The sequence below is a fragment of the Plasmodium knowlesi genome, assembly GCF_000006355.2.
Source record: "Plasmodium knowlesi strain H genome assembly, chromosome: 4".
Taxonomy (NCBI): Eukaryota; Apicomplexa; class Aconoidasida; order Haemosporida; family Plasmodiidae; genus Plasmodium; species Plasmodium knowlesi.
The window spans coordinates 233-11,483 of NC_011905.2; the positions used below are offsets into that span (position 1 = coordinate 233).

An 11,251-nucleotide genomic window follows, 5' to 3' on the forward strand; every position below is an offset into this window, starting at 1 on the left:
CCTAAACCTAAACCCTGAACCCTAAACCCTAAAACCCTAAACCCTGAACCCTAAACCCTGAACCCTAAACCCTGAACCCTGAACCCTAAACCCTGAACCCTAAACCCTGAACCCTGAACCCTAAAACCCTAAACCTAAACCTAAAACCCAAAACCCAAAACCCTAAACCCAAAACCCTAAACCCAAAACCCTAAACCCAAAACCCGAAACCCGGAACCCGACACTCCACGTCTATATTAATTAGAACGAAAAGTAGAAAAGTGTAGGAACGAAGCAAAGCATGAAAGGAGAAGGAAAAAGGAGAAAAATGTTTTTTAGGAAAGGAGGCAGGAAAAGAAGAAGGTTTAAGGAAGGAATAGAAAGGTCTTTAATAGGGACAGAAAGGAAATGCCTCTTAGGAAGGGAGGCAGAAAAAGAAGAGTGCTTTAAGGAAGGAATAGAAAAGTCTTTAAGGAGGACAGGAAGGAAATGTCTTTTAGGAAAGGAGGCAGAAAAAGAATGGTTTAAGGAAGGAATAGAAATGTCTTTTAGGAAAGGAGGCAGAAAAAGAAGAGTGGTTTAAGGATGGAGTGAAATGTCTTTTAGGAAAGGAGGCAGGAAAAAAAGAATGGTTTAAGGAAGGAAGAAAAAGAGTGGTTTAAGGAAGAAAAGAAGGAAGGGGATGATTCTGGAGGAAGGAAGAAAAGAAGGAGGGTTTTAGGGAAGGAAGAGTAAACAATGGAAGAGAAGGAAGGTTTAAGGAAGGAAGAATAAAGAAGGAAGAGTAAAGAAGCAAGAGTAAAGAAGGAAGGTTTAAGAAAGGAAGGTTTAAAGAAGGAAGGTTTAAAGAAGGAAGGTTTAAAGAAGGAAGGTTTAAAGAAGGAAGGTTTAAAGAAGGAAGGTTTAAAGAAGGAAGGTTTAAAGAAGGAAGGTTTAAAGAAGGAAGGTTTATAGAAGGAAGAGTAAAGAAAGGAAGAATAAAAGAAGGAAGAATGAATGAAGGAAGAGTAAAGAAAGGAAGAGTAAAGAAAGGAAGAGTAAAGAAAGGAAGAGTAAAGAAAGGAAGAGTAAAGAAAGGACGAGTAAAGAAAGGAAGAGTAAAGAAAAGAAGAGTAAAGAAAGGACGAGTAAAGAAAGGAAGAGTAAAGAAGGAAGAAAAGGAAGAGTAAAAGAAGGAAGAGTAAAAGAAGGAAGAGTAAAAGAAGGAAGAGTAAAAGAAGGAAGAGTAAAAGAAGGAAGAGTAAAAGAAGGAAGGTTTAAGGAAGGAAGAAAAAGAATGGTTTAAGGAAGGAAGAGTAAAAAAGGAAGGTTTAAGGAAGGAAGAGTAAAGAAGGAAGGTTTAAGGAAGGAAGAAAAAAGAGTGGTTTAAGGAAGGAAGAAAAAGGAGGATGGTTTACGGAAGGAAGAGTAAAGAAGGTTTAATGAAGGAAAGAAAAAGAGGGTTCAAGGAAAGGAAGAGTAAAAGAGGAAGAAAAAGAATGGTTTAAGGAAGGAAGAGTAAAAGAAGGAAGAGTAAAAGAAGGAAGTGTAAAGAAGGAAGTTTTACGGAAGTAAGAGTAAAGAAAGAAAGAGTAAAGAAGTTTCAAGGAAGGAAGAATAAAAGAAGGAAGAGTAAGGAAGAAAAAGAGTGGTTTAAGGAAGGATGAGAAAAGAAGAATGGTTTAAGGAAGGAATGAAAAAAGGTTCAATAAGGAAGAGAGGAAGAGAAGAAATAGAAGAAAAGGAGGAAGGAAAGAAAAGAAGAAAAGAAGAAAATAAAGAAGAGAAGAAGGAAGAATAAAAGAAAAAGAAGGCTTTTAAGAAAAAAAAGAACGAAGAAGGAAGAAGAGAGAAGAAAAGAAGGAAGGAAAGTAGGAAGAAAAAGAAGGAAGTTTTAAGAAGGGGAAAGAAGAAGAGAAGAAAGAATGAATGAGAAGAAAAGAAGGAAGGATTAAGAGAAGAAAAGAGAAAGAATGTTTTAGGAGGGATAAGGAAGAAGAGGGAAAGTTTAAGGGAGGAAAGAAAGAAGATCTAAAGGGAAGATAAGGAAGAAGAAGGAAGATTGAATGAGAAGAAAAGAAAGAAGTTCTAAAGGGAAGATAAGGAAGAAGAAGTAAGATTGAATGAGAAGGAAAGAAGGTTTAAGGAAGAAAAGAAGAAAGGAAGGAAGGAAGAAAAGGAAGAAAAGGAAGGAAAAGAAGGAAAAGAAGAAAGGAAGAAAAGAAGGTTTAAGGAAGAGTACGTGAGGAAGAAAAAGAAGGTTTCGTAAGGAAGAAAGGAAAGAAGGAATAAAAAAGAAGGAAGAATATTTTTCCTTCTTCTTTTTTTGTTTCTTTTCCTTCTTACTTCTATATACATTATATATATATAATATATAATATATATATATATATTAATTTTTTTTTTTTTTGTGACGACGAAGACACACAAACCATGACAACACAAGGTGGTGCCGGTAGTAGTGCCGGTAGCGGCGGTATGACGACGCCCCTATGGCAAGAATGGATGCAGGAGATGCTGAAAAATGGAAGTTTCAAGACCAATGAGAACATTCCAGTAAGTGCATAAGTGTTGATGCGGACACCATATATGTATATGTATATATGTATATATATGTATATGTCTGTGTATGTGTAAATATATATATACGCGTGTATATTGCCTACATCTCCTTTCTTTTGGTAAAGGAACGACTTAAAGAAAAATTAATGGAAACATGGAATGATTTGACCGAAAGACTGAAGTCCGGGGAGTTAGGCGAAATAGCTAAACTGTGTGGGGACATGGATAAACTGGGAAAGAGTCGTATGGATAAAGAGGGAGATAGTTTAAAGGTATTCTGCAAAGCTATGGTCCAAGTTCGATATTTTACAAGTGGACTGAAGAAAGAGGGTGGGAAGGTGGAAATTGAGAAATCCATTAAATCGCATGAATGGTATCCACGTTGTTTAGTAGGTATGGTGGCGCTATCCGAATTGTACGGAGATCATTGCGATTTGGAAAGAGTTGTGGAGAAACTGGGGAGCACAGTCAATGAAAAATTAGGAGGACGCCTGAATGGAGGTGAGAATTCATCCTACCCGGATAAATGTAAAAGCATCACTTCTGAGGATATACTCCTTGGTAAAGCAATTCTTGGGGAGGAAATAAGAACTTGGGTTAAGGGAGATAGGCAGAAAGCTGAGCAGTATGATAATGAAAGGAAGGTGGCAAAGGCAAGTGGGAAGGGGGACCCTCCGAATTTGTCAATTCGAAAAATGGGAGGAGTAGTATACGATGGTGAGGGTTTATGTAAGGGAGGGGTTGATGGGAAGTCTCCTCGGACATCAGAAGAAAAGAAACAACAGTTAAAGAATAACACAGGCAGCATGGCAAAATTGTTCGGAATAGTTGGCACCACTCCTACTGCCACCACCACTCAAGGTAGTGGTGGTTCGTCAAATCCGTTCGACGTATTAATAAAGGACGACTTAAGTCTACAACCGGGAACATTGAACGACATACTTGCCCCCTTAGTGGAGAGTAGTACTGCCGGTGTAACTTCAGTTGACATAACAAAAATAGAGGGGGCAGTGCAACAATTGAAGACAGCAGCCCAGGACCAATTAGGTAAGTATTACATTATTACATCATTAAAATATGAATGTATTAATATAACACATTATTAATATAGTAAAATAAAAGGAAAGGGAAAGGGGAAGGAAAGGGAAGGAAGATGAAGAAAGGGGAAGGGGAAAGAATGAAAGGGAAAGAAAAAGAAAAGGAAAGGAGGGAGAAGGAAGGAAAGGGAATGAAAGAGAAGGGAATGAAAGGAAAGGGAAAGAGAAGGAATAGAAGGAAAGGAATAAGAAGGGAAGAAAAGGAAAGGAAAGGAAAGAAGGAAAGGAAAGGGAAGGAAGGAATAAGAAAAGAAGAAGGAGAAGGGGAAGGAAAGACTACTTAGGGGATAAGGAATGACTACTTAGGGGTAAGGAAAGACTACTTAGGGGTAAGGAAAGACTACTTAGGGGTAAGGAAAGACTACTCTTAGGGGTATAGGAAGACTACTTAGGGGTAAGGAAAGACTACTTAGGGGGGGGGGAAAGGGAAGACTACTTAGGGATAAGGAAAGACTATTTAGGGGTAAAGGAAAGACTACTTAGGGGTAAGGAAAGACTACTTAGGGGTATAGAAAGACTACTTAGGGGTATAGAAAGACTAATTAGGGGTATAGAAAGACTACTTAGGGGTAAGGAAAGACTACTTAGGGGTATAGAAAGACTACTTGGGGGTATAGAAAGACTACTTAGGGGTAAGGAAAGACTACTTAGGGGTAAAGGAAAGACTACTTAGGGGTAAGGAAAGACTACTTAGGGGTAAGGAAGGAAGGTTTAGGGGGAAGGAAGGAAGGTTTAGGGGGAAGGAAAGGGAACAACAACATACATACAATCAACACAATTTAATCATCTTTTTTTTTTTTTTTTTTCCTTTACAGCTGTAGCATGTATCCAGCAGAACAAGGACAACACCAGTAGTGACGCCTTATGCAAACGCCTAACATGTATACAGAATTACTTGAATACGCAGACCAGTGCACAAGGAACAGGACAAAAGGCTACTGTAAGTGGGAAGAATGAGTGTATATATACATACCTGGATACATATATACACATATGTATAGATGCATACATACGTACGTATGTATGTATACATACATATACATACATACATATACATATATGTATACGTATGTATATATATATATACATATGGAAGGATGTACATATACATACGCATATACGTATGTATATATATATACATATGTATGAATGTACATATATACATATATATACATTTACATATATATATACATATATACGTATATGTACATACATATGTATGTAGACACACATGTATATACGTATATACATATATCTATGTATATATACATACATATGTAAACGCCTATGTGCATATACATATACATATAAAGATACACATATATATACATAAATGTATATGTATATATGTACACATACGTACATACGCATGTAGACACACATGTATATACGTATATACATATATCTATGTATATATGCATACATATGCAAACGCATATGTGCATATACATATACATATAAAGATACACATATATATACATAAATGTATATGTATATATGTACACATACGTACATACGCATGTAGACACACATGTATATACGTATATACATATATCTATGTATATATACATACATATGTAAACGCCTATGTGCATATACATATACATATAAAGATACACATATATATACATAAATGTATATGTATATATGTACACATACGTACATACGCATGTAGACACACATGTATATACGTATATACATATATCTATGTATATATGCATACATATGCAAACGCATATGTGCATATACATATATACATGTATGTACATATATACATATACATGTATATGTATATATATGTATATATACGTATGTATGTATACATATGTATGTATGTATATACATACATATGTATATATGCATATGCATTTATGCATATGCATATATATATATATATATATATATATATATATATATATATATATATATATATTACTTTACTTACAGAACAAGTTTTGGGATGAGAAGGTAAAGGAGCTGTGGACAGAACTGTCAGATGCAATGAACACAAATGGTACAGCAGGAAGCGGAGATGATTGCGAAAATGTGAAAGATGGAAGTAGCGGTGATAGACCAGCAACTCCTTCTGAAAAGGCGGCATGCAATTTCTTGCATGCCGGCTTTAAAGCACTGTACAAGGATATGTCGGCGTCGCCGGCGTCGGCGACGACGTCGGCGTCGTCGCCAGACGACGTCTTAAAGAACAACCCATCGTTTAGACAAACGATGGGTTGTTTCTTACTTCATGCTTATGCAAAACACATGAAAGATAAAGCTGTTTGTGACATAGAGCAAGGAATAACAACGGCATTTAATGCATGGAAGAACCCAAAGGAAAAAGCATCTTCCGCTTGTATTGTCAATGGCAAGGAACTCTGCGTTCCTTGCCATTGGCAAGGGGATGACAAAAATTGGGAGGAATGCAAAATTAAAACAAATGACCAGGGGGAAATGAAAAATGTGAAAGAGAAATTGGATGTAATTGTCGATAAGGAGGACACCAAAATTCAAACCATGGCAAAGGAAGTAAATAAAGTAGAAGAGCTCTGTGACCAGTTCAAATGTGTTGCCAACAGATGGATGAAGCAAGGTAACGGTGGTACTGGAGGAAAACGTGAATGGGTAAGTAATGATACATACGAATATGTACATACTTATACATACATACGGACGTACTTATGTATACATATATACATACGTATGTATGTATAAGTATGTACATATACACTTATATATACATGTACATATATATGTACATATATATACTTACATATATATGTATATGTACGTATGTACATATATATATGTATACATATATATATGTATGTACAAATATACATATGTATGTATGTATACGTATATGTATGTATACATATGTATGTATACATACATATGTATATATGCATATGCATTTATGCATATGCATATATATATATATATATATATATATATATATATATATATATTACTTATAGGATCAAGTGTGGGACAAAGTCAAAGAGCAAATCTCCCCCCTTCGCACTGCCCTGGGCAGTGCTACATCTAAAGAGAAGAATGGCAACCTTGATACATACTGCAGCAATATCACCGGAGGGAATGGAAAGGAGGCTTGCCTCCTTATAGCAGCAGGATTAAAAAACCTCTACGACATCCAAGACAACGGCAACAACTCTGTTGAGGCATCGTTCAAAAGAACGATGCGCTGTGTTTTATTAAATGCCATTGCCGATAAATTAGAAGACAAAGAATTTCCATGTAAGGATGAAAAACATACGAAGGAAGGGATAAAGCATGCTTTTGAGACGAAGAATGCAGCTATTAGGGGGGGCAGTAACTGCAGTAGTAATGATAAATGTTTTACGTGTCCGAGGTATGACAGTAATTTTGACAATTGCAAGGTGAATAATAACAATGACAAAGTAAAGGAGAAAGTTCAAGGAATGGTTAAGGATGAGGCTCTTACTACTACTAGTACTACTCCCTTAACGACGTCTTCTCTAACTACGACCATATGTAAGTAGAAATAACCCACTCCAACATAATCACCACAAAATGTTGGTCGTGTTGGTACCACCAACACTAACGAATGTCGGTTGTGTTGATATCAACACAGAATGTTGGTTGTGATGGTACCAACATACAACCAACATACAACCAACACAACCAACATACAACCAACACAACCAACATACAACCAACATAACCAACACATACTAACATAACCAACATACTAACATAACCAACATACTAACACAAACCAACATACTAACACAACCAACATACTAACACAACACAACATACTAACACAACCAACATACTAACACAACCAACATACAACCAACATACAACCAACATACAACCAACATACAACCAACGTACAACCAACATACAACCAACATACAACCAACACAACCAACATACTAACACAACCAAACATACTAACATAACCAACATACTAACATAACCAACATACTAACACAACCAACATACTAACACAACTAACCTACTAACACAACCAACACATACTAACATAACCAACATACTAACATAACCAACATACAACCAACACAACCAACATACTAACACAACACAACATACTAACACAACACAACATACTAACACAACACAACATACTAACACAACACAACATACTAACATAACCACAACATACTAACACAACCAACATACTAACACACAACCAACATACTAACATAACTAACATACTAACACAACCGACATACAACCAACATACTAACACAACCAAACATACTAACACAACCAACATAACCAACCTACTAACACAACCACAACACAACATACTAACACAACCACAACACAACCACAACACAACCACCAACAACAAAGAATAACATTCCTTCTCTCTTTTTTTTCCTACACGTGTATAGGTAAACCGTGTGATCAGACGGACTTATGTGAACAACTTAATTGTATTGCGCCCAAGTGGAGAGCAAATAGAAATAACCAGCCCATCGTAAGTAACTACATCTTTCTGCTATAACTGATGTGCACTCAGTGCACCACTTTCAATGTGCATACATGTTTACATGTATGCATATGTATATATATATATATATATATATATATATGTATATATACATTTGCAGAGTGGAATTATTGAGGACGCCGGCTGGATTTTCGGGGGACTCCTAGATCACATGAAGGACAGAACAAAACAGACTGCAGTTGCCTCCCACTGCGACAGGGACAAAGACGACGCTGACTGGGGCGCCGATGCCCACGGCGTCGCGAACAAGACCGCCTGCGAGATGGTCGCAGGCGGTTTGTTCCGCATATCTAATATTAAGGATGAATATAACATAGGGCCCAAGGGTCAGAATCTAAACCCTTATGATAACCAAGAGTATAAACAATTAGTAGGCTGCTTCATGTTAAAGACCATCGTACAAAAAATGAAAGAACAAAGCCCCATTTGTGACATATCTAAAGGGATTAAGGCAGCTTTTGCAAAGGCAAATGATATTGCAAGGGTTCATTGCAATAACGGTAAACCATGCTTCGTTTGCAAATGGGACGATATTGAGGATAATAACAAACATCACAGTTGCACGGTTGGCAATGAAACTGTGAAAGTGAAGGAGAAACTGGAAAAATTACTCGAGGACAGTGAAAAAAAGACCAAACTTAATGCCACCCTGGAAAAAATAACTACAACAGAAGGGAACAGCGGCCTCTTATGCAGGCGTCTCCAGTGTTTATCATCGAAAGTTGAAGCACTTAAACTACAGGTACCACCAAACAGCAATGCGGTAAGTATAATGCAATCAAAAGAAAAAGAAATAAGAAGAAAAGGGAATAAAAAAAGAATAAAAAAAAAAAAAAAAAAAAAAATATCAGATTCCGGGTTCAGTAATAAGGTGGTCCGGGTATTGGAATAAGGTTGTATGGCTGTTGGAATAAGGTTGTACGGGTGCTAGAATAAGGTGGTAACGTTGTTAGAATGAGGTAGTAGGGGTATTGGAATAAGGTTTCAGGGGTATTAGAATAAGATTCTAAGTGTATTAGAATAAGGTTCTAAGTGTATTGGAATAAGGTTGTATGGGTGTTGGAATAAAGGTGGTCAGGGTATTAGAATAAGTTTTTAAAGCTATTGGAGTAAGGTTTAAGGGTATAGGAGTATGGTTCTAGGGTATAGGTGTATGGTTTTGGGGTGTTGGAATGATGTTGTAGGGGTGTTAGAATAAGGTCTTAGGGGTATTAGAATAAGGTTGAAGGTTACAGGAATAAGGGTTGTTAGGGTGTTAGAACTTAGATTCCGCGTTTAGGATGAAGGTTGTAGGGGTGTCAGAAATCAGATTCCGGGTATAGGAGTAAGGTTGTAAGGGAGATAGAATAAAGGTTGTAGGGGTGTCAGAAATCAGATTCCGGGTTCAGGATGAAGATTGTAGGGGTATTAGAATAAGGTTGTAGGGGTGTTTGAATAAGGTGGTAGGATATAGGAGTAAGGTTGTAGGGGTGTTTGTATAACGTTGTGGGGGTGTTGGAATAAGGTTATAAGGGGTGTTAGAATAAGGTGGTATGGGTGTAAGAATAAGGTTCTAGGGGTATTAGAATAAGGTGGTAAGTGTGTTAGTATAAGGTTGTAGGGATGTTAGAATAAGGTTGTTGGGGTGTTATAATAACGTTGTAGGGGTGTTAGAAATCAGATTCCGGGTTCAGAAATAAAGGTTGTAAGGGTACTAGAATAAGGTTGTAGGGGTGTCAGAATAAGGTTGTATGGGTGTTATATTAAGGTGGTAAGGGTGTTAGAATAAGGTGTAAGAGTGTCAGAATTCAGATTCCGGGTTTAGGATGAAGGTTGTAGGGTTGTAGGAAGGAGGTTGTAAGGGTGTATGAGTAAAATATTCGGGGTATAGGAATGAGGTTTTAGGGTGTTCGAGTAAAGTTTTAGGGGTATTGGAATAAGGTGGTACGGGTATTGGAATAACGCGGGTAGGGGTGTTGGAATGATGTTGTTGGGGTATTGGAATAAGGTTGGGGGGGTGTTAGAATAAGGTTTTTGGGGTGTCAGAATAGGGTCTCAGGGGTGTCAGAATAAGGTGGTAAGGTTGTTAGAATAAGGTGGTAAAGGTGTTAGAATAAGGTGGTAAGGGTGCCAGAATAAGGTGGTAAGGGTGTCAGAAGAAGGTGATAAGGGTGTTAGAATAAGGTATTACGGCCGTAGGAAGAAGGTTGTAAGGGTGCCAGAATAAGGTTGTACGGGTACGCGAATAAGATTGTATGGGTATTAGAATAAGGTTGTATGGGTATTAGAATAAGGTTGTAGGGTACAGGAGTAAGGTTGTAGGGTACAGGAGTAAGGTTGTAGGGTACAGGAGTAAGGTTGTAATAGTATTGGAATAAGGTTGTAAGGGTGCTAGAATAAAGTTGTAGGGGTGTTAGAATAAGGTGGTAAGGGTATTAGAATAAGGTGGTAAGTGTGTTGAAATAAGGTGGTAGGATATAGGAGTAAGGTTGTAGGGGTGTTTGTATAACGTTGTGGGGGTGTTGGAATAAGGTTATAAGGGTGTTAGAATAAGGTTGTAAGGGTATTGGAATAACATTGTAGGGGGTTAGGAATAACGTTGTAGGGGTGTTAGAATTCAGATTCCGGGTTCAGGAGGAAGGTTGTAAGGGTGCCGGAATAACGTTGTAGTGGTGTTGGAATAAGTTTGTTAGGATGTTAGAAAAAGGTGGTAAGGGTGTTAGAATAAGGTGGTAAGGGTGTTAGAATAAGGTGGTAGGGGTATTAGAATAAGGTGGTAAGGGTGTCCGAATAAGGTGGTAAAGTTGTTAGAATGAGGTGGTAAGGGTGTTAGAATAAGGTGGTAAGGGTGTTAGAATAAGGTGGTAAGGGTGTCAGAATAAGGTTGTAAGGGTGTTAGAATAACGTTTTAGGGGTGTTAGAATAAGGTGGTAAGGTTGTTAGAATAAGGTTTTAGGGGTATAGGAGTAAAGTTTTAGGGGTATTAGAATAAGGTGGTAAGGTTGCTAGAATAAGGTTTTAGGGGTGTTAGAATATGGTGGTAAGGGTGTCCGAATAATGTTGGGGGGGTGTTAGAATAAAGGTGGTAAGGGTGTCGGAATAAGGTTCTCAGGGTATTAGAATAAGGTTG

General features: G+C 37.3%; 1 protein-coding gene across 1 annotated transcript in view; it reads left to right on the plus strand.

The window, feature by feature from the left end:
* Window positions 1-2,391: 2,391 nt before the first annotated feature.
* The window catches only part of PKNH_0400100 (SICAvar, type I), a gene marked incomplete at both ends in the record, with an annotated part of 13,941 nt that continues 5,081 nt past the window's right edge, over window positions 2,392-11,251 (plus strand). Inside the window, 7 exons of the mRNA XM_039113844.1 lie at window positions 2,392-2,514; window positions 2,646-3,567; window positions 4,433-4,557; window positions 5,565-6,239; window positions 6,593-7,130; window positions 8,024-8,109; window positions 8,243-8,905. Coding sequence (XP_038969456.1) covers window positions 2,392-2,514; window positions 2,646-3,567; window positions 4,433-4,557; window positions 5,565-6,239; window positions 6,593-7,130; window positions 8,024-8,109; window positions 8,243-8,905 — 3,132 coding nt within the window. The remainder of the gene's footprint in view (window positions 2,515-2,645; window positions 3,568-4,432; window positions 4,558-5,564; window positions 6,240-6,592; window positions 7,131-8,023; window positions 8,110-8,242; window positions 8,906-11,251) is intronic.